Source organism: Caloenas nicobarica, chromosome Z, assembly GCF_036013445.1.
Source record: "Caloenas nicobarica isolate bCalNic1 chromosome Z, bCalNic1.hap1, whole genome shotgun sequence".
Lineage (NCBI taxonomy): Eukaryota > Metazoa > Chordata > Aves > Columbiformes > Columbidae > Caloenas > Caloenas nicobarica.
In genome coordinates, this window is record NC_088284.1 from 42,743,767 (window position 1) to 42,770,259 (window position 26,493).

Genomic DNA, 26,493 nt, shown 5'->3' on the forward strand with positions numbered 1-26,493 from the left:
TTTCCAGTCTCATTTTCAAAGAAGAGTGAGACAAAAAACTATGGTAAAGCTCAAGTCATCAAAACTACCTTGTAATGTCGAGAACTCTCAGAATGAAAGACATAATGAAGTCGTGCAGCACATCCATCATCAACTGCTCTTTATTCCTTTCTGTTTCTCCCATCTGGTCACTAAAAATCCGAAGGCCGCTGCTCTGTTTTCAGCCAGTCCTAAGAGGGAAAGTTTACATTCCTGCTGGTTTTAAACAAAGTCACAGGAGTTAATTTGTGCACAAGATAAAGAGCTATGAGTAGTAAGTTTGGGGCTGTTTCATTTTCGGGAGACAGAGAAACTCATGGATGATTCAGTTGATTTTTCAAAGCATTGTGAAATGGAAGTGTGTTGCAGTAACACTGATAAAATCCAAACAAATTCTAGAGATCAGTGAGTTAGCTCTGACTGTAGAATACATACTCCTTACTTTCTTTTTTATTTGAGAGTGAACTAGCTTCTTCATAAAATGCTGTTTAGTGATCGTTCATCTATCACTGTTTTAGCTGCAGGGGAGGTTGGTGATATACTGGGAACACCTCTTTCTTCTTTAAGTGTGAAAGGAAGTACATTGCTGTACAAACATAACGTGTTTAGGAGGCTTGCTGTTTCTTGTCTATATTTTATGCTAGGGAGAAGTTACATTCAACTCTCCCCACCATTTTGCTTCTGTAGACTGTAGTTTTGAGCTTTTACTCTGTCTCCAGCTAAGATGTATATATAAATCTGTATCTCACCATGATGCTTATCTGACTGTTTACTAGATCACAATAGGTGGAGATACATCCCGCTGTGTAAAAATAAGCCAAGGTGTCTACATGAGGTATTGACATGGCAAATAGGTATCTAAACTCACAAAAGGTAGGAGTGTGCTTTACCTGAAGCTTGATGCAGCCTTGGACTTAATTTGCTGGGTTGCAATTCTGTAGGAAATCTCACTCCAGCGGCAGACAGAGGCAACTGAAGGTCACAGTGGGCTTCCATCTACTGTAACAGGAAGCCAGATACCCAGTGCACATGGACACATCTCTGAGCAGAAACTTGAATCTAGCCATCCCTGTTGGGAATTGGATTTCACCCTGGTGGTGAGAACTGCTCTGTCAGCCAGTCTAGTTCATTCAGGTGTGATGAGCAGATATAACAACTTTGCTGGAGAAAAGTAAATGAGTTAGAAATACAGCACCATATTTTGAGGGCAGGTGGAACAGGGGTTCAGTTTGTATTTTGTCTAAAAGAAACTCACCTACTGGTGTGTATTTTGGCTGCACCAGATGACAAAGTTTTTTGAAAGCATCTCTGTAACACTTAGGGGATTTGGATGAAAAACACTTGAACGTGATCTCATTCCTTTAGATATGATTCATAGTGGGGAAAAATTTGCATATGAAATTCCTTTTTTTTTAATGAAGTCTTTATATAAATGCTAGCCTAGACTTTCCTAACAAATTAGTTACTCAGTATCTTGACTTATGGACAGAGTAACGAGCCCCATAATAAGGCTTTTTTCTTAATGGCAAGTTTACCTTTCTCATGAACCTTAAGATGCGGAAAGGACTTCTTATATACCAGAAATAGGCTTTGCATTATGACCTTGATGAAAAAGGTCTCTCTCCAGTGAAATCAATAAAATATTCTTAGTTCTGGTTCTGAAGTGATGTTGCAAAAATGAGTGACCTATTCCTGTTCCAGGACAGTATTTTGTGATTAGCTCCAGGTGTTTGGATGATGTAATAAAAAATGCTGTAATTTAGAAACTCTGAGACATCAGTTGTCCTGTCTGTTTGATCTAAATATGGCTCAATCACAAACAGTACTTCCATAAAACCACCTAAAAATTTCATCAGGGCATGCCTGTTTCAGGTAAACCTCTCGCTGCTTCCTCTGACACCTGTGGTTGAGAGGGGGAACTTCTGCAACATCCTCTGAGATCTAAACCCACACATATGCAGCCCTCTTGAAAGACATGTATGGGGTGCTATTTGTCTGCAATATGAAATGAGATTTGTGAAAAAAAAATCTTCTGATTTCACTTAATTACCTTACCTAAAGCAATGATATGTGCAAATTTCCATTACCTTTCCTTAGTTAAGAATGGCCAAGATGTTCCTATTAATCTCTTTGTTTGTAAGTCATCCTTAAAAATCCTAATCCTGTTTCATATAGCTTTTGTGCCAAATAGCTTTGCATGTCAATACTTAGGAGAAAATTTTTTTTCTTTTTTTTTTCAAACCAGTAACAAATTGAGCACTGCTCCTTCAAGTTGATTCTGTGAGTTTGTTTTCTGTGTGAAAGCTGGATTGATGTCAGTCAGATATTGAAGGGTTAGGTCATAGGAGGTGGTCCTCCTGTGACAGAGGTTCCTTCAGTTCACATGCAGGATCTGTTTCGGTATGTACGCTTCACCCTTTTCCTTGAAAAATTCACTTCAGTCTCTTTCAGTTGCCATTTAAACCACTTGTGAGATCTCACAGAGTCACAGAGTGTTTGAGGTTGGTAGGGATCCACAGGGGTTGTCTAGTCCAATCCCATTCTCAAACAAGTTGACCTACAGAAGGTTGCTCAGGCCTGTGGCCTATGAAGTTTTGAATATCTCCACAGATGGAGACTCCACAGCCTCTTTCTGCAACCCCCAATTTTCTTTTCTTATGTTTAAATGGGATTCCCTATATTTCAGTTTGTTTACATTATCTTGTCTCCTGTCACTGGGCATCAGTGGGAAGAATGTGGCTCCTTCATATTCATTCCCTTTCATCAGGTATTTATGCACACTGCTGAGACCTCCCTCTACCTTCCTTGTCTTCTTCAGGATACACAGTTCCAGCTCTCTCAGTTTCTCCTTGTATAGAGAGTCTTCTCGTATAGAGAGTTTTCATGGCCCTTTGCTGGCTCACTCCAGTAGCTCCATAATTCTCTTGTATCTGAGAGCCCAGAACTGGGTACATCACTCCAAATTTGGTTTGAGTAGAAGGGAAGGATCCTCCAGTCTGCTGGCGACAGTCCTAATGGAGCCCAGGCTGTTGCCCTTCTTTGTTGCAAGGACTCATTCCTGGCTCGTGGTCAACTTGTCCACCAGGACCCTAAGACCTTTACTGTAAAACTGCTTTCCAGACAGCTGACCTGCTTTCCAGCTGTTTTGCTGGGGAATGTCTTCCACATGTTCCCGAACAAGTGAATTACTGCTTTTCAGGTAGCTGATGACAATTTAAACCAACATATCTCACATGAAAGTGGATCTGAGTGTGCTTATAGTATTTGGCTTAACACCTGATTGCCTAGTTCTTCAGCATATATGGATCAAGGGAAGACTATTGGTTTGAAATGCCTGCCATGCTGCTTATCTTCTGAACAAACCACCTCTGAGATGCTTTCCTTCATGGAATTTTTTGGTCCTTCGGAGGCAGGACTGTTTATTATAGCCAGAAAGGTGACAGTTTGCACATGTTGTCCTGGAGCTTTAGCCATTTCTGTGTTCTTCCTGTGACATTGTCTAGGGATGTTGGAAATAATGTTTATTGAAACTCCAAACCGATTAGTGATTATTTTGGCATTGTCCATCTTCTCTTTGTGTCAAGGTAGATGTTATGGCTGGGCTGTGAAAGCAGACAAAAAGACCCAAGCTCATCATATTAACAGATTCAGTAAATGTGTTCTTCCCCTCTGATTCCTTGGAAGCTTCAAAAGTAGGCTTGAGGACAGAACTACTGTTCTTTCTTCTGCTTGTGCCTTTAATTGCAGCATCTCAGTTGCATGTAAATTAATGCTCTAGAGCCTTCACTGCTGAACTGCTAAAACCAGAAGCTGTTCTCCAGGGAATATTAACAACAAAGTCTAAAGTTTAGAATGAAGAACAAATGAGACAGAAAAAAAGCTTTTCTATACCACAAGTAACACAAAAGATCAGAATGAAAATGTAGTGTGAAATATTGCTTCTCATAATACCTTTCCTTCCAATTAGTTAACAGTGATACCACTGTGCAGCATTCTGCACATTTACAAGGTGACTTTGAAATTGGGGGTAAATTAAGAGAGCCCTTGAGGATCCTGAAACTACATTCATGTTCTTGTAGGTGTCCTGTTTGTTGAATAGCTGAAAAATCAAATGCCTAAAGTATTCAAAATCTTGGTCTTGTCTAAGATTACAGAAACTCTACTCAATTTCATTCCTTACATGATGAGCTGCGTTGATGTTATAACTTAACGATAGCCTGGAAGTATAGGGTTTTTCAAAAAGATGGACCCAAAATGCTTTGTGTTGTGGTTTCAAATTGTGTTCACTACAGTGCTTAGAGGGAAAAAACCATTTCTGTTGCTAAATTCTGCTTCACAAGTAACTAAAGTGTTACACTGTCTGGGTAGCTCTTAGTGGAGAGAAGATAAAAAGAGATAAAATTGAGAAATTATTGAACCCAAATCAGTTTTGTCAGAAGCCTCTCCGTTTGTATCGTTGTGCAAGGGCTTTGCACAATAATGAAGAGCTGGCTCTGGAGCACACAGGGGCTGAAAACTTGGGTCCAGTGTGCATGTAGGTGTAGAAGGAGGACCACGCAGAGGCATGACCCCACCTACGTAATAAGCATTAGAGGTCGTGATGTCCAAGGGCAGATAAGAGACATACAGAGGTACTGCTTCTTTCTGATCTGTGGTAGGAGCCTAGAAATCAAAAACTCCAAATGTTTGCTAATGCAAGACACTCCAAAATCAATCTTCAGTCACTTGACCGAGCTGATGGAGTGAAAACATTGTGTGGATGGCAGCTTGCCTCCTTCAGGACTACAAACTAATTGTGTTGCCATCATGCAAGTCTACAGATGTATTCTCTTCCTCTTGCTGCCATGCTTCTCCCACCAGTGCCAGGTAATCCACCTGTTCAGGCTAGATGCTTTGCCCACCTCCTGCCTGAGTGGGAAGTGCGCCTCCTGATCAGTGGAAGGCGAAACCTTTCCACATGCGGAAGGAGTGGAAGGAGGTCCTGAGTGTGGGGAAGGAGAAAGCCAGCACATTCTTACAAACCTGATTTTCTCTTGTGCTTTCCCTAGGGGCTACAAAAGACATGGGGAAGATGCTGGGTGGGGATGAAGAGAAAGACCCAGATGCTGCCAAGAAAGAAGAGGAACGACAGGAAGCCCTCAGGCAAGAAGAGGAAGAGAGGAAAGCCAAATATGCCAAGATGGAGGCTGAAAGAGAAACTATGAGACAAGGGATTCGAGACAAGGTAGGGATCTGGCTTTCAGCACACACTGGGCAACTCATGATGCTCCATGGAGAACTACTGTTTTCAGCTGATTCGTGACCAGTTCCCTGTGCACCTGGATAGAGCCAGGTAATTACTTTGCCACACTGAACTTTCTAATCTTGATCACTGTCCCTGGAGCTCTGCCCCAGTTTAAACATGCCTCCCACACTAAAAAGCTCTGCAAAGTTGAAATAGTGAGTGAAGATGTGGAGAGAAAAATGTCCATTTTTTATCATAATCTGTTAAATGCTCACATTGTTTTAAATGCTAGAGGCTTCTCTGTCTCTATGTGGGTACTTTCCAAGCTTGCATTTGTAGTTTGTGAGAAAGGTCATAATTCATTGTGTTTCTCAAAGATGCAGTTCAAGTATCTTCTGTGTTACTTCCAATGCTTTCTTTTGTTGACAGCTGAAATGGGAAAAATCTCCTCTACTGTTTTCATATTTAGGCTTCCACTACTCGCAGGAGATTCATCTGAAAGAAAGTTTCTTTAATCTAATAGGCTTTATTGGGAAGCACTCTCTTCTACTTAAGTTGATTCTTATCATGATACAATTTGGCACGATAAGGAAATGAATAATTGTGAGGATTCAGAATGAGATTGAAAAGAAATATTCAAAATAAACCTTTCCTAGATAAATGTTCTTAATTTAAGGTAGCTGAACCCCTTGTTACCACACTTTAGCTTTTAGGGATTGATGTGTGGAGGGAGGGGGCAGTTTTGCTGCCTCAACCTGAAGACCAGGTAAAGATTGTCTCTTTAGAATAGCTTAGTTTTAGAGGAAGAGGTCCTGGAGCTCAAATAAGTTGGAAAGTAATGTGGGTAATGTTTGGAGAAGGGGTTTCTAATGAGGAAAGCCTGCGTGTTGACTTAGATTACATGCCAAAGAACAGTAGAAAGTACCTGTAGACAAAATGAGGGAGTCCTGCTCAGTATAAGAGATGTTCCCTATGGAGTGCCTACCTCTGTGCATGTTACAGTGCCCTAAGAACACATCTGGGAGAAAGCTTCAAAGTCTCATTGCATAGCTGAAAGCAACTGTCCTTAAAACTGTGTGTGCACTGGGCAAAATTTCTGACCCAATCCTTATGATTCAGGAGAGAAGCACAGATAAGGATGAATTATTCTGGTGGCAAAGTGCATTGCGTGAAGAGGTGTTGAGAATTGTTCTGCAAATAAAGAAATTTGGGATTATATTTCCAAGAAAATAAAGTACTGACAGAGAATTGTCTATCTGTGAGACTGCCAGAGAAAGGTATTCGTATCATAATTTAGAAGAGGGTATTAGTTACCAGAAAGACAGATTTTGAACCCCTACCTGGTCAAAAATTGTTCGTTTTATAATGTATTTAAGGAATATATATCTAGATAGTGTAATATATTAATCTAAACATATCAATGTGTGTAGTATATGTTTAATGTATGTTTATAGGTGGAACTGTTTCTAAGTGATGACATAGATCTGTAGGTCTGTATTAGAGTGGAAAAAAAAAGAGCAATGAATTTCTGAGTTGCAGGCAGGTGGGTTAATGCTCTGTTTTCACTGGTCACTGTCTTTTCTGCTAGACCATTGAATTGTTCCCAGAGGCAGATGGGGCTGCATTTTTCTTGCTGTTGCGCAAACTGCCGTAAAAGCATCTAAGAGATTTGAGAGGCCCTCTGTTACAAATCCACGGTGATCTGGACTAGAATTCACATGTTCATGAGTAGGATGTGCACAGCCTGAGCTTGGATGAAACATCCAGCCAACAGGGATTTCCCTGGGATACTGCTAGCTATTCAGTCTTTGCTGAGTCAGGCTGAGTACTGGGTGGTGAGGTCTCTTGGAAATGCTTTGTCTCCTGAGTGATATGGCGAAGCGTTGGCTCTGCAGAGAGAGTAAACAGGGATACTTGGAGGAATATTATTTGACCTGAGTCAAAGCTCTGAATTGCAGTTTTTCTTGTGATGTAGTGGATTACCTTTCAGTTTAGCAACAGGAAGGCCTGTTTTGGGCACTGCACGCAGCTTGTCAAAACACAGCAACTCAGTTCCCTGTGGTTGTTTTTTCTCCAGGTAGCATGTATTTGAAAGATGAAGATATTTTCTGCAGAATCAGAAAAGACAGATAAAGCTGTAGAAAGGAGCCGTATTTTTTTTTTTAAGTTTGACAGTTCTGTGAAAGAGAGAGATTACTTTGTCCTGACAGAGAGATGGATTTGATGATATACAAGACAGTTTCCAAGTATTGTGAATGGGTGGCTGGAAATGTAAAACAAATGTTAAAAGAATAGGAAAAAAAAGGGCTGGATGATTTCCTCCATTACTCGTTTATTTAGAAATTATCTTCATTTCTTCGCCAACTCCAGTAAAAGTAGAAATATAGAGAAGAAGAAAACTGAAACAGAGGTTCTGTCTGGTATGTGTACATACACAAGTTATTGTTAGCAGGTCTGAATTAAATCCAAGTTTCAAGTATTAGAGACTTCCCTGATATTTGCTCATTTCTCACATAAAAGAGTGAGAAATGAGCACGTGAGTTGAGCAAATAGGAACAGATTATTTATGCAGAATACAAGTTTGAGAGCGTGTGTCCTAGGTCATGAACCCACAGTCACAAAGTACCTCCCTTAGTGCAGCTGCAGGATATTGGGGAAACAAGCCAGGGAATCACGGTCTCATCAGTTACTATGGCTCTAGGTGAGGTCTACAGAAAGGACAGGCTCATCATGCTCATTGTTTTGGACTTTTTGCCTTGGCTCTTCAACAAGTGTGATGAATACACTCTTTTGTTTAGGGCTTCAGGAAATGTAGAAGCTATGGCAGAGCTTCAAAAGGATACCATAGATATATTCCAGCATGTGCTAACTTCACGTTTTACATCCAATCTGTTAAACAGAGATACATATGCCCTCAGCTCAGCATGGCAGCTGGGCACAGAAATGACTTAGGGAACAGGTAGAATGAATTATACAGCAATAAAATATTTTCTCACAGAAGAATATGCAGCATTTTTGTTTGGAAATGGATTTTTAAGGATGACATTTGGACATGACATTTTGAAATAACTAGACAACCAGTTGTCTACCAGCTCATACCCAATATTAAAATGCAGCATCTGAAACTGAAAATGGATTGAAAGAATGTAAAAACCAAAACTATGGTATACTCCAGCGTCCTTCTACCTCAAGATGTGTGTATGCAGCTGGCTTTCTGATCTGATCTGGGCTTGTTCTCAGCACTACTGCCTCATCAGTCTTCTGGACCCTTCCACAGATGTCTCTGGGGAGAGGCGCTACACCCGACCAACACAGGCAAGACTGCCAGAGGCCTGCAATGCCCCTCTGCCTGATATGTCAGGGTCTATTGCTGGCACCCCATTGGTAAGGCTGTGGATAACTAATATCCCTGTTACCTTGCTAATAGCAAATGCTGTCAGCTTGCTGTGTTAGAGCAGGCATCTTATTTCCAGTGCTCTTGGGTGGAATACTGACTTCTACAGAGAGATGACCTTATTTGTATTATATACCTGCACACCTCAACAGTGAAAGCTAATCAATTTCTTCATGTAGGGATACATAATTACTTATTTACATAATCAATTATTTCCACCACTGTGGTAGAAGCATTTGGCTTCCTGCAAATCTTACATGTGCTTTAGAGAGTCAACGTTGCTGAAGCTGCACTGAAAAGTGGCAAGAGCTCAAGGCTATCCTCACAATGGTGAGTTTCAACCAAAAAGGATGTAAGCATGGTCCTCTGTCCAAATGGTTTGGCTTCAAGACAGAATTTAGGTTTGAATTTACGCCATGCTTGAGAGGGAGCACAAACTGCTTCAGGAGCTATTGTGTGCTCAGTCTCAAGTATGAAAGGGGCAAATGTCTCTGGTCTAGCTTGTCTTTAACCAGCCTATGTGCTGTGGGGAATAAAGCAGAAGTTTGGTTATATTAATAAGGATTCCTGCTCTCCAAACTGAGCATGAAATCTGCATGAGAAATATGGATGGTGGCAAGTGGAAAATTCAAATACAGGAGGAGTTAAGGTTGTCTCTGCAGTTGTAATCGACCCTGTTGGGCTCTGTTTAAAGATTGTGGCACAGTGCTTAATTCATACATTTATGCTTCTAGGAGCCTCAGCTCTCCCATTGCACAAGATGAGGTCCACTTTTCTTAATAAACAGATATTCAGTATTTCATCTCAGCCACGCCTTACAATGTGTGTTCTCAAGCTTATTTACTATGCAGTATACAAATTCTGATGGCAATATAATGAATTTCCTCATTTGACTTAATTCTTTGTTAGTATTATACTTTCACTAATATAGTTCAAGAGTTCATCCCAAGCACGGTTTCTTCTGAGATCTGCCTGGGTGAGAGACAAAGAGCTTTTTCTGTTTGCAAAGTACAAAAGCAGAAGGGTCATTATGTGATTAAAGCCTTCATGGCAGAATAACATTAACGTCCTTTTGCATGAGTGAGCCTCTATAGCACAGTGAGAAATGCTCAGGACTTCCTAGTGCTTTATTTGCAGTAGAGAAATGGTGAAGTCCTTCTGTCTCCAGATGTGTGCCATTATTTCTTCCCATTTTTCTTACTGGGCCATTAAATGCTTGCAGTGGTTAGGCAGCAATATCTTCTGCAGTATTTGGAATTGTCTATGTCCCAGGAAAACCATGAAAACTATTCAGTTCTTTGTAGATATATAAGATGTGGTTTCCAGGTGTTCCATGGTTTAAAGTAGGTGGTACTGGAATTTACTTCTAGAAGAATAGAACATTTGGGTTGCTGGCAATGGGAGAAGTCCTAAATTAGGGCATCTGTTCTCTCTAGTAGGAAAGTGTTCCAATAATTCTGCCTTTTTTTTTTTTAACCTGCTGAACTCACTTTTGGTGCTAAATCACCCAGACGAAAAAAGCGAACAGGATTTATAGCTGCAGTCCTAGATTCTTCTGTGAGATGATCAACATGCAACATCATATAATTATTTTATTTTAATATTTCATTTGCATATTTCCATATGTTACTGGTGTGTAGCTGTGAAAATTCTATCTTACGGCAGGAAAAATACCCGTATGTGAATTGACTCTGTTCTGCAGCAATATCACACCTCTGAAACTAAGCTCCAAGCTCAGGAGTGTAAATTTTGTAAAACTCTGTTGCTATAAAACAGATTCACAATGTTAGCTAAACTCTTCCATGTTAGTACATCCAAGGGATATTTCATTCTTGTCTAACTTCAGATGGAGATATTGCCAAGGGTTTTAAAGATTCCTGGACAAAGGAATTAATTTTCACTGCAATTTTGAAAGTGCAGTCTTCCTTGCAGAGAAGAAATGTGTAGTATGTTTTTCATTGGAGGCTATTGACAATGGAAAAAAATGCAGAAATTGTATTATTTGCATGTCAAAAGGTGAATGATCTCAAACAAAGAAAATATTTTCCTCAGGAATTAATCACATTCTGTAATTCAAATGATAAAATTCATATCTCAATGAACAGAAACGTGCTGTCTGATCTCTTCCCTTTTAAATCATTGATATTAAAGCAATGATGTGAACTTTTATCTATCACTTGTGATCTAATGAACCTGCATCTACTGTTCGGTGTATGTGCCTTAAAATAGATTTTCAGAGATGTATATGTATGCTACAGATGGAGAGATATCTTTAACTTGACCCTTCTCCTTTTTTCCACAGAGGCTTTTGATAATTCAGGATTTAAAAAAAAAAAAAAAAAAGGGCCAAAGGAAAACAAGAAAAGTCTGCTTGGTCTAGTTCAGTGCAGATACTCTTTGTGCTATAAACCAAAGAGTGTTTACAACGGGGTCACGGGCCTTCTGGCTATGAGAAAGCAATAGGCTATGACACTCCCAATGTTATGCTTTGCAAAACAGGAATTATATTGTGCCTTCCAATAAGTGGGCTCTGAAGTAGGTGGGAACAGTCATAATGCCACTAACAATGACAACTGAGAAGAATTGCTGTCTTTTCAGCAATTAAATCACAGGCTGTTCTGGGTGAACAAGGCTGCAAGGACAACGTCCTGTGGTGTTTTCTGTGTTCTGGACACAGTTGATGCATTGGTTATTGAGGACAGTGGAAGCTGGAGTAAGCCCAAGCAGCATTGGAAAAAGGAGAGGACATTTGCAGGGTAACTGAAGAGCAGCATAACCCTGCAGGTCATCTTCATATTGGTATCTGGAGGCATCCAAGCAGATAATGTGATTTGACCTGGACTACACTTCTGATCTCTGGCCAGAACTTGTCCTCCAACCAGTTGTATGCAAGAATGTCCTGACTAGTCTGTGTTGCTTCTGAGCCAAATTCTTCAGTTTCCCTATCAGTTTTCTCCATAGCTTAAAGATCTTTAGCATCAAACTTGTTTCCACACTACAGTCCTTTGCAATTTTACTAAGTTACTCACTTCTCAACGATTTCAAATTTTGCAAATTCCAGCCAGATTTAATTTTCTGCTTTGTATCACCAAAAAAGTACCTTGTCTGCAAGGCAGTGACTATCTTGTGTGAAAATGTGAACAAACCAGTCTCCTTCAGTAAGATGGAGCACAAACAGAAAGCCAAAGGTGAACAAAATTATCTGGGTGTAGTTGAATTCAGCAGTCTCTGTTGAAAGTTGAGAGAGAAAACAGTGCCTTCCCAGAAGTGTTTTTCAGCATGGAACAAGGATTAATGTACCTGCTAAAGACCTCCAAGGCCACTATTAAACTTAGTAATCTTTGGAATTATTTTATGGAACCTGTGCCTACATAGGCACTGTAGTTTCATCTTCATATTCCCTTGGAAGTCCCAGGATTTGCAATGTATCTTGGTCTTTGTGAATCCAGCCACCTACATGTATAGAATTCTCTAGGTCAGGGGTATCAAACTCATTTTCATGGGGAGCTACATCAGCCTCGCAAGTTGCCTTCAAAGGGCCAAATGTAATTTTAGGACTGTATAAATGTACTTACTACTCCTACTGCTCTAGGTGATCTGAATGAAAGTGTGTGTTCTAGGTCTTATCTCTTGGCATTAAACTACCAGAGCTTCCCCGATGGGAGAGCTGCACGGATTACTTCCTGCGCTGCAGCTTTAGGCCGTTTTTAAAGTTCAGAAAAGGGAGGCACCATTAGCAAACCATTGAAACTCAGAAGCAAACTGACATATTTCTCATCCAATTCCATAATAGTTAGAGGTTAAGTTATTTAGCAGAACTCAGCACGCTCAGTTCCAGCGGCTGATTCCCCCACTAATACCTTGTGACTTCGTTAGTCAGCTTCTTTGTCCAACTCTGCCTTGCTCTAACTTAATTTCTACGTTTCATGCTAAACCAAATCTTCACCAGTAGATGTCACTTTGGATGCTTGCTGGTGAGATCCCACTGCTTGATGCTTTGGGAGGTACTGAAATTAGTCTTGAAATGCAGCCTTTTTTACTGTTATGCACTGGTTAGGGGGTCTTGTAGAGTCATTCAGCTGAAATCCTCAAACAATTTTTGTCTCACTGAGCTGGCTGGCAAAACTTAGGCACATTGCTGGCATGGGACTGAGCAGATTAATCCACTCAGGACTGGGTACGAAATAAACCCAAGTGGATGATGTATAGTGATTAGTGCTGGAATTGCTAAGAAGAACATCTGAATGGTGTCTCAAGCCTTCCTGGCTGTGACTTATTGAAATTCTAAGCATTTGTGTCACCTACTTGGAAAGACAAGAAGTGTGGACCCCAACAAATGACCTTTTGCCAGTTCTTTTCCAGTACTGTTGCAACTGATAATCTGTGTCTGAACAGCCAGACATTACTCTGCTGAAGATGCTGTTCTGCCACCTCACAGTCCAGTCTACACTTCTGGCCTTCATACCAGGGTTCCCCATTAACAGAAGATCTTTTGGGAAACTAATATCAATTTTATTTGACAAATTATTCACTATTTGTAACAAGAAGCTCTTCGGTACAGCTGTCCCTCATCCCATCAGTTATTTATTTATGTTACCAGCCAGAGGACAAGAAAGGTATGAAGGCATTTGTAATTTACTGTCTGGTCATGCAGTACATCCTCCCTCTCTTTTCCTTGTGCCTTTTTATTTCCTGGTTGAACTGCTGTTTTATGAGTTTTCTGGGGTCTTTTTGGAGCCAAGATGGCCTGTCTACTGTATTGCAGAGTAAGAATATGTGACCTATGAAGCACTGCTTTATTTCTGCAGAACATCATTACAATAGGGAAACAGTATATACAGCCATTGTTATATTACCAAGTTTGTGTGCATGTGTACATAGAGAAAAGTGTAAATGAAGAGTTTGAATAGATTTTCTTTAATCAGAAAGATTATTTTTTCTTTGCATATAGAGGAAGATGAATGCAAAGGGACATAATGGACAAAACCTTACTTCATTCCAGTTTCTGTGGCAGTCTGCATTCACCCTTCACCATGTCTAGTCCACAGCTTGAGGAAGTCCATGAGGCATCTGCTGTTCTTCAGGGGACCAGCAATCATTAACACCTGCGTAAAGAGGCTATTGAGTTGTAGCTTATTGGGTAGTAGCATTCACAGTGATCCCTACACTGACAGGTAAAATCCACTACATGAAGAAGGAAGGAAAGCCACATGCATGCTGGAACCAGAGTTTTTGCAAAAGCTGCAGACTTGTCTTAGCCTACTTCTCTAGCAGAGGAGGCACAACTGTCTACCTGAGTTTTGGCTGGGGTCATTCATGCCAGCTCTTCAGAACAGGAACTGCTCAAGTCCATACAATTGGAGGTAAGAACCTATATGAAGAAAATAATGGCAGGTCTTTTCTCTTCAGGCTCAGACTCCCTCTGAGAAACTTAAAGGCAATAGTATGCATTCACCTATGAAATACCAGATAGCTATGTTTCTGGTTTTGTGATGCTGCTTTGTGATTGTGTGGCCAAATGATGTTTCTTGTTCACATCAGCCAGCAAGACCAAAGTGCACAAATGAAGGGCTTTTTCCCAAGAGCTCTTCAAAATGTAATTTAAAAATTATTGTTATTTAACGTAATTATAGATATTATATATATTATATATTCATTGTATAACATAGAAAGTATAATATATTACATTATTGTGTGTTAATTATATAGTTGAATTAATAATTTTATTATTATTTTTACTTAGCATTTACAAGTAGAGACTCATGGGTGGAGAACTGGAGCAGCTTGCCCAAAATCATGCAGTGATTGAGTAGGGAATCAATCTCCTGAGCTGAAGGCCTAGGGATAGCCTGATCCTTGTGTATATGGGGTTCCTTATACTCCCAAAAACGTGGGCACCTCCACAGGCAGCAGTCCATGACAGAAGTTTAGGACTAAGAATTGAAGACCCTCCCAGAGCCTGTATGACCTGCATTCCCATTGCTACTGGTTTCTAGAAGTGGCTGCTATGCCCATACCCTTCCACTCGGAATTTCCGTAGCCAGTAGAGCCAAAACCAAATGGAATCATTTCTTGGCTAAATCCCAACAAAGGCATGAATGCATCCTTTTGCACTGAGAGTCAGAATAGTTTATTTGCTTCTCTGCTGCTATGGGGATAAAATATTCTTTCCTCAGTGGAAAAAGCCCTTAGTCAGAATGGTCTGAAATTTGGCTAAGTGACTGAAGGAGCTCTGAGATTTTTTTCAACACATCCTCTCCAGATCTTTTGATTCATCTCATCAGACAGTTTAGTCCTGGGTCATGCTGCTTGTGTCAGCCTCAAAATCCACATAGTGGTGTGAGAGTAATTTGATCAGTACCATTGCCTGTAATAAGTACAGCTACATAATTTTTTAAATATAACTTTTTTCTTTTCTTTTTTCCCTTTAGATTGCAAATCAGATGCAAGTGGGAGGGCTTGTAAATTTGTTGGTTCTTTTTTATCTAAAGCTAATCCAAGGACTCTGAAGGTCACAAAACCAGATTTAAAGGTCTGTTCACTTTTTGCTGCAGCCAAAGAGCTGCCATTGCTGCTTAAAACCAGGCATTAGCCACGTTATGTCTCTTATATTGTTAGTTTGTTACCTGAGTCTTGAACAATCAGATAACTCAGTAGGACTTAATGAGACTGGTAGAGTTACTCCAGCTTGAGAATGCCTTCATGGCTCAGCTAACAGATGCGTTGTTCTTTTCTGTTAAAAGTAATCAGAGCCAGGCTCAGCCTTTGAAATGCTGCTGCTTCTTTACAGCAAGATGTGACTTTGTGCTGGCCTCACCATGAAGGTCTGCATCTGTTCTGACATTGCGTTCAGTTTCATCGGCCTGGGATTTAAGACTGTCAGGGAGAATTAGTCATCCCACATACCTGAGAGAAGAACGGCTGATACAAGGCCAGGTATCAGTTCATGCATGGGACAGGGCGATACATTTTGGGGCATGCTTTGCTTGTGGTGTTTGTGTAGCCTTTGCCTGCTGTGTGTGTTTGTTCCCTGTGTTTGTTCCTATGGTTAACTTGGGAAAAGAAAGGAATTTCCGATTCCTAGTGAGTGCCAATTCATATGACCTTCTTGAGGGTCTGAGAGAGGCCTCAGGAGTTCTCTTCCCTTCCTCACTGGCCAGCTTTGAGGCATTCATGAGTAGAGCTGACTTAATTGTACCAGACTCTTGTGCAAAGTGCCCCGTCTGGGGCTTGGAGCCAGGACAGCCCTCTTGCTCATGCAGGAGGAGGACTGTGGCCTTTCTTTGACCATGTCAGAGTTTGGGGAAGACAGACTGGCTGCTGCTGGAGGAGAAGCAGGGTATCTGGGGAAACATTTACTCTTTCATCATTTCCATTGGATATGGTTTTCCAGGGTTCCCTCCTTTTCCTTTCAGCTACAACCTCCTTTCAGGTATTCGTAGAGAGTGATGAGGTCTCCCCTCAGGCTCCTTTTCTTCAGGCTAAACAACCCCAGATCCCTCAGCCGCTCCTCATAAGACTTGTGCCACATCCAGACACTTCACGACCTTTATTGCCCTTCTCTGAACTCTCTCCAGTATCTCAATGTATTCCTTGCAATGAGGGACCCAAAACCAAACACAGTATTTGGGGTGGGGCCTCACCAATGCTGAGTACAGGGGAACAATCACTTCTCTAGTCCTGCTGGCCATACTATTTCTGATACAAGCCAGGATGCTGTTGGCCTTTTTGTCCACCTGGGCACACTGCTGGCTCATGTTCAGCTGACTGTCGACCAACACCCCCAGGTTCTCTTCCACCAAGCAGCTTTCCAGCCGATCTGCCCCAAGACTGTAGCACTGCTTGGGGTTGTTGAGACCCAAGTGCAGGACCTCACACTTGGCCTTGTTGAACATCAAGCAATTGGCCTCAGCCCATCAATCCAGCCTGTCCAGATCCCTCTGTATGGCCTTCCTACCCTCCAGCAGATCAAGGCTCCACCCAACTTGGTGTCATCTGCAAACTTATGAGAGTGCACTTGATCCCTTCATCTGGATCATTGATAAAGATATTAAACAGAACTGGCCCCAGTACTGAGCCCTTGGGAAACACTAGTCATGACTGTCTGCCAACTGGATTTGACTCCGTTCACTACAAGTCATTGGGCCTGGCCATCCAGCCAGTTTTTTACCCATAGTATGCTCATCCAAGCCATGAGCAGCCAGTTTCTCCAGGAGAATACTATAGGAAAGAGTGTCAAAAGCTTTACTAAATTCTAGGTAGACAACATCCCCAGCATTTCCCTCATCCACTGACAGGTCACCTTGTAGTAGGAGGAGATCAGGTTTGTCAAGCAGGACTTGCATTATGAAGAGAGATGGTAGTTCAGAGCTCCTCACTGCCTTTTTGTACAACATATATCTTGGTAAGTGTCTTAGCCACAGAGGAGTGTGAATAAGAACACCAGCATAACCACAGTAGCTCTATGAAAGGTTGTCTGTAATTCATTGTCTGCTTTTAGTAAGAATGCCCAGAAATGAATAAGGTATACTTTAGGCTTAAATAAATGATTTATTTGACTGATGTGGACTGCTTTCATCTAGTGGCCTGAAGTAGTTTAGAAAGAAATTTGAAATTTTTGTTCAAAAACTAAATAAAAAAATTCATCATTTTCTCTCAAGTCTGATGTGCAATGGAGTTGAGGAATGAGTATTTACTGAGGGCAGGAATAATTCAGGTGCGGAGAGACCACTAAAGCTGCTTTGTCTGTTCCTGTAACACCAAATAGCATGAAATCCATTCCCATAGCTCACACATACAGCTTGCAAGCTTTTAACGCAAAATATAACTCCGCTTTTTTAGGAGAATTTCTTGACATTTGCTCAGTAATGACTCAGAAACAACGTGGTAAGACCTGCACTGTTGTGCACATAGAAGTTTGTACACAATTCTGACAAAGAAACCTGAAGTAAAATGTTCAAATCTTCAATAGTAGGTAAGCACAGCTTTGAAGGAGTTTGGTAAGAACCCCACACAACAAGCTATGGCTCTTCCTAGTGCAGTTGTCTTGCAACAGCATTGCACAGTTCCTTTATTTTAATTACTCTTTTTACATTTGAAGAATAAATTTTCCTTTAAAGCCTGAAGAGAGAGAAATTTTGGAAGTGATAGCATTCCCACTGTTTCATGGCTGTGTTAGGCATGCACAGATATTTCAAGAATGGAAGATTATGGGAAGGTACTAAAAAGTGGTAGGGAGCATGGAACAGCATGATCAGCTGAGTGTGCTTTTGATGTGCGTGGTCACAGGTATATGCAGGCTTACTTACTGATGTGTTTCCTTCCAGCACTCCCTGCCACTTCGCATCACCCAAGGCTCAATTTCAGTGTGATTGTAAGGTCTCTCTCTCACCCCTCCCTCCCTCAAGCGTAGCAGAAGTCTCATTAATGATGCCAAAGAGCTCAGACAATACAAAAAAAGAGAGACAGCCTTCATTGACCTAGCTTGGGGAGGATAACATGAGCATGACTGGGTGTCACTTATCCCATGAGTGAATACTTAGAGCTGCTGCTTTTTGAAACAGACACAATAACCAACCCAACCTTGCAGTGGTTACCTTTAGCACTGTAACACCACTAATGTTATTCAGCTGGATTGTTAAGATATACAAGATATTCTCCCTTAACAATTTTTGTTCACTACAAACGTGACTTGCACAGCCTCTCAGGGAGCAAGAAAACTACCTTGAATTACAAAGGGGAGAGGCTGGGGTGCCGGATCAAAAAGGGCTGGAGAAAGATAAGTGTTTTACTCTTTTTTTTCATGGCCCTGAAGGGCTACAGCATGTGAATAAACACTCATACTTTCTTACTTGTCTCTTTCTGGGTGTCAGAAGTGCTCCTCCCATTTTTAAAGAATTTTGATGTCAGAGTTCTCTCTGTTGCCAGCTAATGCAATTGAGAAGTAGTTTTTGTACTTCAGAGGGAAGAGTATGTCAAAGATTTGAAACTAATTAATTAACTACTTCTACTTTTTACTGAATCTCAGCTGTGAGCTTGTGGCAATGCTTTCGTCTCCATAGGTGTACTGTCAGGGTGGGTGTGCTAATTAGATCCTTGCCACAATGGGGTATGGCAGGATTTATTCCACACAGAAGAATCCCTGAGGAGTTGATGACAAACATGAAATAGTCTCACAGAAAGGAATAATCACCTAACTTATCCTTCTTGAGCTCTTAATATTGCAGAATTACGTTGTCTTGTGCTGTCAGCATTGAAAACATTGGTGTAGATTACTGAAGGAAAAAGAACTCTTAGTGAAAAGTTTGGGGGAGCTTAAGGTCCTGTTGAAATAATCCTGTCAATCCAGAGGAGTTACAGAGGACAAAATAACCTTACAAGAATTGCATAGAAGCATCATTACAAGCAATGACTGTGTTTCAGAGAAGACTGTCTCACTACAGCTCCTTTGGAAGGGTAAATCTTAAGTTCTCTGTCCACCAAGAAGAAATTAATTCTCTCTTGTAGAGGTCACACAGAAAATAGAGGAAAAAATGCAGATGCATATCTAAATATCAGTCTAGGGGATTATTTTCCTTCCAGGTTAGTCCCCAGGATTCTCAGCAGTGGTGATATGAGTGTTCCTGTTATATCTGGGACTGTTAGTTGTCTCTCTTCTAGTATTTTGGGGTTTTTTTTCTCATATAAGAATTAAGCTATTTTTATGATCTGTTGGCTTGTCACCATTTATTGCAGGGTGACAACAAACCATGGCAGATGCTCTCTGTTAGCCCTCTTCCACCCCGCTAAGGAAAGGTAATAGGAGGAAAAGCGAGAGAAACTTACAAGTTGGGCATTTAAAAATGCTTTACTAATGCTACTAGTAAACAGAGAATAACACAAAATACACAAAGCCAATCTTGAATTTCCTGGGGTAGTGCAGTGCTGCGCAGTGGAGCAGGTGCTGCTCCAGAGGCTGCAGGGTGGGCACCCGGAAGTCGTGGGCTGGACTCTGAGGTAAACCAGAACTGGATTCAGGGATGCAGGGTCTGGAACCAGGCCTCAGATCGCAGGAACAACAGGCAGGGTCCTCTTCAGGCGCCAGCCATGGTCGAAGAGAGCGAGATCCTTATGATCTCCCACTTTTATACAGTGTATGATGTGGATGGGATGGAATACTTAGTTGGTCAATTTTGGTCACCTGTTCTGTCTGCACTTCCTTGCAAATATGCCCCTCCCACTTACAGGATGTGCAAAATTTATCAGTAACCTTGGCCACCATAGCAATAAGTCTAAACCTGGGCCTCTTCTCCATGCCATTGCTACCGTTATCACCTCTGGAGATAACCGTGTCTGAAAAACATTCAGCTAACTTCAGAAAAGTGCGGTTACTTAGAAGAACTTAGCTGAAAGGAAAATTCACTAAAAGAGAACTGGTCTTGTTTTAAACAAAACCAGGACATCTTTGTTTAGATAGAGTTTAATTTTTTTTCATTTCCCTCAAACCTGCTATCTAATATCGGAGTACAATTGAATCCAACTGTCCCTCACAGTGCTGAACTACAGTAGGGAGCATAAATTTAGCTGAAGCATACTTTCAACCATGTACAATGATATCACTTCCAGAATGCTTTCGAAGTTCCTTTTTGATCTGCTGTGATGAGCTCTTGTCGCCTGCCGCTTTTATTTGCTGGTAACACACTCCTTCATATTCAAGACCACTTTTTAGCATGCTGCAAAATGCCAAGGACAACCTAAAGTTCATAGTAACAAAAGCTAACATGTGCACAGAGAAATGAATGAACATGCTAGAAACAAAACTGTCACTCAGAAACTGTTTTTTAAAAAATCTACTCTAAGTGGCTTCCTAGAGATTTGCAAAGAGATCAGATGCAGAGAGTTCATGTTTATCTGCTGAGAGCTGAAGTTTAAATGAATGAACGATTTAAGTTTCAGCCTCTGAATTTCAGCTGACTTCAACCTCCAATCTGCCAAAGTGCTTGTGATCAATAAGGCAATAAAATTATGAACCCTAGCAAGCACAAACCTAGCAATGCAGGGTAATAATAATTTCTATGTCTCGTGAGCAGTCAGTGAGTTCCTTATCCACCTGGGGAGGACAAAGAATAATTATTTTGGCAGTTATCAGCATCTTCACCGTGCTTTGCACCATAAGACAAAGCTGACTCCTCATCCTGCAGTGAACCACTCCTCATCCACTGGAGCACTTCTATTAGTTTCTTGTAGCTCAGACCTACATTGACTGGATTAGAGCTTTTAAAATAATGCAGATAAAATAATGAAAAGAAAAAAGAGCTTTTCACAGATGGTGAACAGACGCTATGAAAATTAAATGGCTATATCTAATTGAAATTACTGCAGTAACCTGGGGAATTAATTTTACCAGCCTTGTACTAAAAAGAAGGCTTTCTTTTGGCAAAACAAAAAAATTGCAGGAGGTAGGAAGGAGAAGGAGCAGCATATACTCAATGTTCTGATGTTGCAAATTGCACACATAAATACAGATATATCCTAATAATATATTTATGCTGTCAGATACATAGCCATAACATAGATTTTTCTAAACTTATAAAAGTGACTGCATTTGTGCATTTCCAGGGTCCCTGCCATTGGCTTCTGGGAAGTTTTTATCATAAAAGACTAAATGCAGACATTGGAAACACAAGAAATCATATGCCACTTGGGCTAGGAGCACACTTGCTCTGCATCACTGGAAAATACCTCTGTTCTCATGGGAACCTTCTGCAGCCTGACTCCATCCTGGTGACCATAGAGCAAAAATTTTCACTCTAACCTGTAAACAATTAAACTGTAATTGTTAGTGTGGAATATGTAACTTTTCTTTCTTCTTACCCTGTCTCAGCTGCTTTGATTATTCTATTATTAGAATTGACCCAGATTTTCCTAATTGAAGCCACAAGGCAGATTCTGGGGGAGAGAACTTCCAAAGGACAGGGGAACAGTATGCACAGTACTTATCTTGGGCCGTGTGGTCATGAGTCAGTGTGATGATTTCAGTCAAACTCTCCAGGCACCTAAAAATCAATATTTTGGAGCCTCTGATCCTGTGCTCTTCTTCATGACTCAGATATTCTCTGCTTACTCTGGAGATTTCTGCTCTGATTACAAGATGGAAGTGTTTGTTATTCAGCAGTAATTTAATTACCTCCACTCCTGAAACTTTCTAAACCTGACTCGCTCTCACTGAGGCTGACCATTATGCAGTAAGGCATTGTTTTAATATGGATGCTGTGTACAGAAGGGGAAGCAAATTAACATATTAATATTTGCAAACACAGAGAAAAATAAAACATTTTCTGCTGAGTATTCTGAAAAAATCATGACTTGTGATACCTATGCCTGTTCTTTCTTGTAGAGTCTTTCTTCCCAAAGAGGAGTGAATTTGTTCACATCACCTGAATGTAGTAAGGTGAAAGAAGCATTTTGACTGGGACAACCTAACATAGTCCAGGCAGTTGAGCAGTAAGCAGAATGGCCAGTTTGCTTCAGCATCGAGTCAGCATCCATAGTGGATCAAGCCAAAACATGTTTCCCATTTCTGTCTTTTAACCATATATGTCTGGTCCCACCTCCATTGAGACCAATAAAAAGATTCCTCTTGATCTGAGTTTGTAGCAAATTCAGTGTCCTCTACAACCAGGAACCAGATGAAGCTCTGTTTTTCACTTACAGTTACATAAACATAAAGCATTGGACAGATGCGATGTTGCTTCCAAATAAAGTAAAGTAGCAAGGCTTGTTTAGTACAGATCAGGTCTGCTCAGGAGAGCAGTGCTTTACCTTTTACCGTATCCATTGTGGGGCAGCAGAAAAGCAACTTTCATATCTATGTATTTGGGTGACACTAGTCCAGGATGCTGGGGCCAACAGGTAATCCCATAGGAACGTGTTGCAGTCCTGCAGCTAATCAGAATGGAGAATAGGTGTGTGGTTCTCAGGCAGCGATGTTGCCATGACGGAGAAGGAAGTGGCTGTCAGATTCCACCACTGTCACCAGAAGATGGTGAGGAAAGGCAGATGAAGATTAGATAAGACCTTTGAATTTCACATCTGCAACTGATCTGTGTAGTGCAAGCTGAAAACTGTGGGCCACTTCTCTCTCATTCCTTTCTCTCTGTCTATTGCCTCTCTCTTAAGCTGCACTCTTGTTTGGCTTATACACAATTGAACAATGTAATTTATGACTGTAATTGCCAGACATGGTCTTGTTATTTTCTATTATTAATCAAGCCTTTTGCACTAATATGGTGACAGGGTCATGGTTAGCAGAGCTATGCAGCAGCATATGATGGAAGGTCAGATACAGCACTCCCCCCTCCTCAAAGGAATGGCAGGGACTGAGACATGCAGCCCTCTCTGTCTCTCTTAACCTTTCATAGAATCATAGAATCATGGAATGTTCTGAGTTGGAAGGGACCCACAAGGATCATCGAGGCCAACTCCTGTCCCTGTATGTGACAAACCCACAGTTCACACCATGTGTCTGAGGGTGTTGTCCAGTCTCTTCTTGAATACTGCCAGGCTTGAGGCCATGACTGCCTCCCTAGGGAGCCTTTTCCAGTGGTCCACTACACTCTGGGTAAAGAAACTTTTCCTAATGTCCAATCTAAACCTCCCCTGGCACATCTTCCTGCCACTTCCTCAGGCTCTGTTGTTGGTCACCAGAGAGAAGAGCTCAGCAGCTACCCTTCCTCCTCCCCTTGTGAGAAACCTGTAGACCAAGGGTGTAAAACTCATTTTCACAGGGGGCCACATAAGCCTCACGGTTGCCTTCAAATGTCCGAATGTAATTTCAGGACTGTATAAATGTAACTACTCCTACATTTCTACAGTTTGACACCGCTGCTGTAGACCGTGATGAGGTCTCCCCTCAGTCTTTTCTTCTCCAGACTGAACAAACCAAGTGACTTTAGCCACTCTTCATATGGTTCCCTCTCCAAACTCTTCACCAACTTTGCAGCCCTCTTCTGGACATGCTCCAGTAACTTTTTTATCCTGTGGCACCCAGAACTGCACACAGTGCTCCAGGTGAGGCCGCACCAGTGCAGAGCAGAGCGGGACAATCAACCCCTTGGCCCAGCTGGCAATGCTGTGCTTGATGCAACCCAGGACACGGGTGGCCCTCTTCGCTGCCAGGACACACTGTTGGCTCATGTTCAACTTGCTGTTGACCAGAACCCCCAGATCACTCTCTGAAGAGCTGCTCTCCAGCATGTCATCCCTAGTCTGTATATACAGCCAGGGCTGCCATGTCCCAGGTGCGAAATCTGGCACTTCCCTTTGTTGAGCTTCATGTGCTGGTGCTTGCCCAGTTCTCCAGTTTGTCTAGATCCCTCTGCAGGGCTTCTCTGCCCTTGACAATGTCAAACAGCTCTTCCCAATTTTGTGTCATCAGCGAACTTACTTAGTATTCCCTCAAGTCCTGCATCTAAGTAATTTGTGAAGACATTGAGGAGTACTGGCCCTAAGATGGATCCCCGCAGAACCCCACTAGTGACTGGTTACCAGCCCGACATAACCCCATTTACTTTAACCCTTTAAGCCTGGCCTATCAGCCAACTGCTCACCCACTGTATTGTGTGTTTATCCAGCTGTATGCTGGCCATCTTGTCCAGGAGGATACTGTGAGAGACAGTATCAAAGGCTTTACTGAAATCCAAAAAGATCACATCAGCTGGCTTCCCTTGGTCAGCTAGGTGGGTAACCTTGTCATAGAAAGAAATTAAGTTGCTCAAGGAGGACTTTCCCCTCATGAACCTGTGCTGGCTGGGACCAATGACTGCGTTGTCATTCAGATGTTTTTTGGTAACTCCTAGAACAATATTCTCTGTGATTTTACCAGCCATAGAAGTGGGGCTGACAGGCCTGCAGTTGCCAGGGTCATCCCTGTTGCCTTTCTTGTAGATTGGGACAACATTTGCCAGCTTCCAGTCATCTGGGACCTCTCCAGATTCCCATTTTTGGTATCTACCACCGCTGCAAATTACAAGGTTCCCCATGTAGCAGGCTATGATTCTTTGTTTATTACTCCTCACAAAGTACAGAGATTATCCAGGGTCAACATGGCTAAGCTTCCTCAGGCAGTTTGGTTACTTCTAACAGTGCATGGCAGAGCTTAGACTACAATGAATAAACTGAGGGACAAAGATAATGTCATACTTTCAAATGTATTAAAAGGCTTCCTCGGAAGTTTTCTTGGGGACTAATCCTCTCCCTCTCTCCATAGCAACTCCTTGGATGTCAATCTAGGGATAAATGAACTGATAAGAAAGACAGGAGACCAACAAAACCAACCAACCAACCAAAAAGAGCCAAAGTTCACACACAAGTGAAATCAAGAGGTCCCTAATGTTGGGGTGGAAGAAGAGCTGGTACACATTGCTGGGCCCGATACTCACCAAAGCAGGCCCTGTGTGCTGAGGATAGAGTACGCAGGGCTCTGGGTTTCAGTACTGTTATCTCCTGTGGGAAAACCCTTCTCTCATTCTGCAACATCCCTAACTCAGGGGCTTCGAGGGAATAGACATAGGGGAAGGAAAATATGCTGTTTCCATTGTCACATAAACACACAGAAGCACTCCCACCAGAGGAAGATCTAAAGGTCAGTGCTAAACTCTACCTCAATTTGTTTTAATCCTACATATAGTCCTGGAGAAGGTTCCATGAGGTAATGCTGGGAAGGTCTTAATTGGGCTGGTGTTCTCTTTGGTAACGGAAGAGAAAAAAAACAACTTGACATACGTAATAGATGAAGCCCAAAAGGACAGATGAAAGATAAATATTTTTGCAGTGGCTGTGTCTTTCCAGTTTTTCAGATTTTTTTATTTTAAAAAAGCATTTTGGAAAGAAGCAGGTTAGACCTGTAAAGGGCAGTTAAGTTTCAGAGCAAGTGGGAGCTCTTGAGGTCTCTAAGAGAAAGACTGTTTCAGGTCAAGTTATCCCTTGAGGTGGAAGGGTGGGCAAGCTGCCCTCTCAATGTCTTGTTTAACCATATACTTCCAAGTCTGACTGACAATTTGGTTCCTTTTTTATTGTATTGTGTATTGGAATATGAATGAAATATAGTAGACAGGTCTGTGTAAGAAGAGACAAGGTCTCCCCTAGTTTGTATATGAAGCAATATAAGGAACAAGCATTGAAATCTTTTGGTGGCTTTTAAAAGCTCAGCTGGTAAATAAAATAGTAATTCCAGACATGGACACATCTGTTCAGACACAGGTTCAATACCACCTGCAGCTATACAAAACCACTGAGGAGAAAAATTTCCTGAGAATTGTAACCAGTATCATTCATATGCCACCCTTTGCCAGAAATTAAAACTCATTATTAGTTGGCATTCAGTATTATTTCTTGGGATGCAGGCTGAAGACCAATTTCAGACTCTCAGAGCACCTTGGGAGGAAGAGGTGTTTCCTGAGTGAAAGAAGAGCAATGTAGCCATTTGTCCACAGTGAAAACAACCAGCCATGAACAATTCCTAGCACCATGGGTGGTGCACAGCTGTTGTTGCGGGGCTCCTGTGTGCATACCTTCAGATGTACCATTACAAAATTCCTGCTATCCAGTCATGTATGGGTTTATATTAGCAAGACATCACAATATTACTTTCACCCCACTGGCTGCTGTGGGCTTCACATGCACACCCTAAGTCAGGTGAACCTTGTGTTAGATAGACTTGTGAACACGTCAAGCTAGCCAAGAGAACACGATTTCTTTCTCTGCTACAAGGACTGAAACATGCCTTTGTTCAGAATCATAGAATCATTTTGTTTGGAAGACACCCTCAAGATCATCGAGTTCAATAGCTAACCTAACACTGTCACTAAACCATGTCGCT

The 26,493-nt window shown here is 41.5% G+C and overlaps 1 protein-coding gene across 6 annotated transcripts in view; it reads left to right on the forward strand.

Annotated features, from left to right (window-relative positions):
- CPLX1 (complexin 1) overlaps positions 1 to 26,493 on the forward strand; it is a 78,161-nt gene that overhangs the window by 41,145 nt on the left and 10,523 nt on the right. For all 6 annotated transcript variants that reach the window (XM_065656751.1, XM_065656752.1, XM_065656750.1 and 3 more), the window contains one exon: positions 5,067 to 5,242. In XM_065656751.1, coding sequence (XP_065512823.1) covers positions 5,067 to 5,242 — 176 coding nt within the window. The remainder of the gene's footprint in view (positions 1 to 5,066; positions 5,243 to 26,493) is intronic.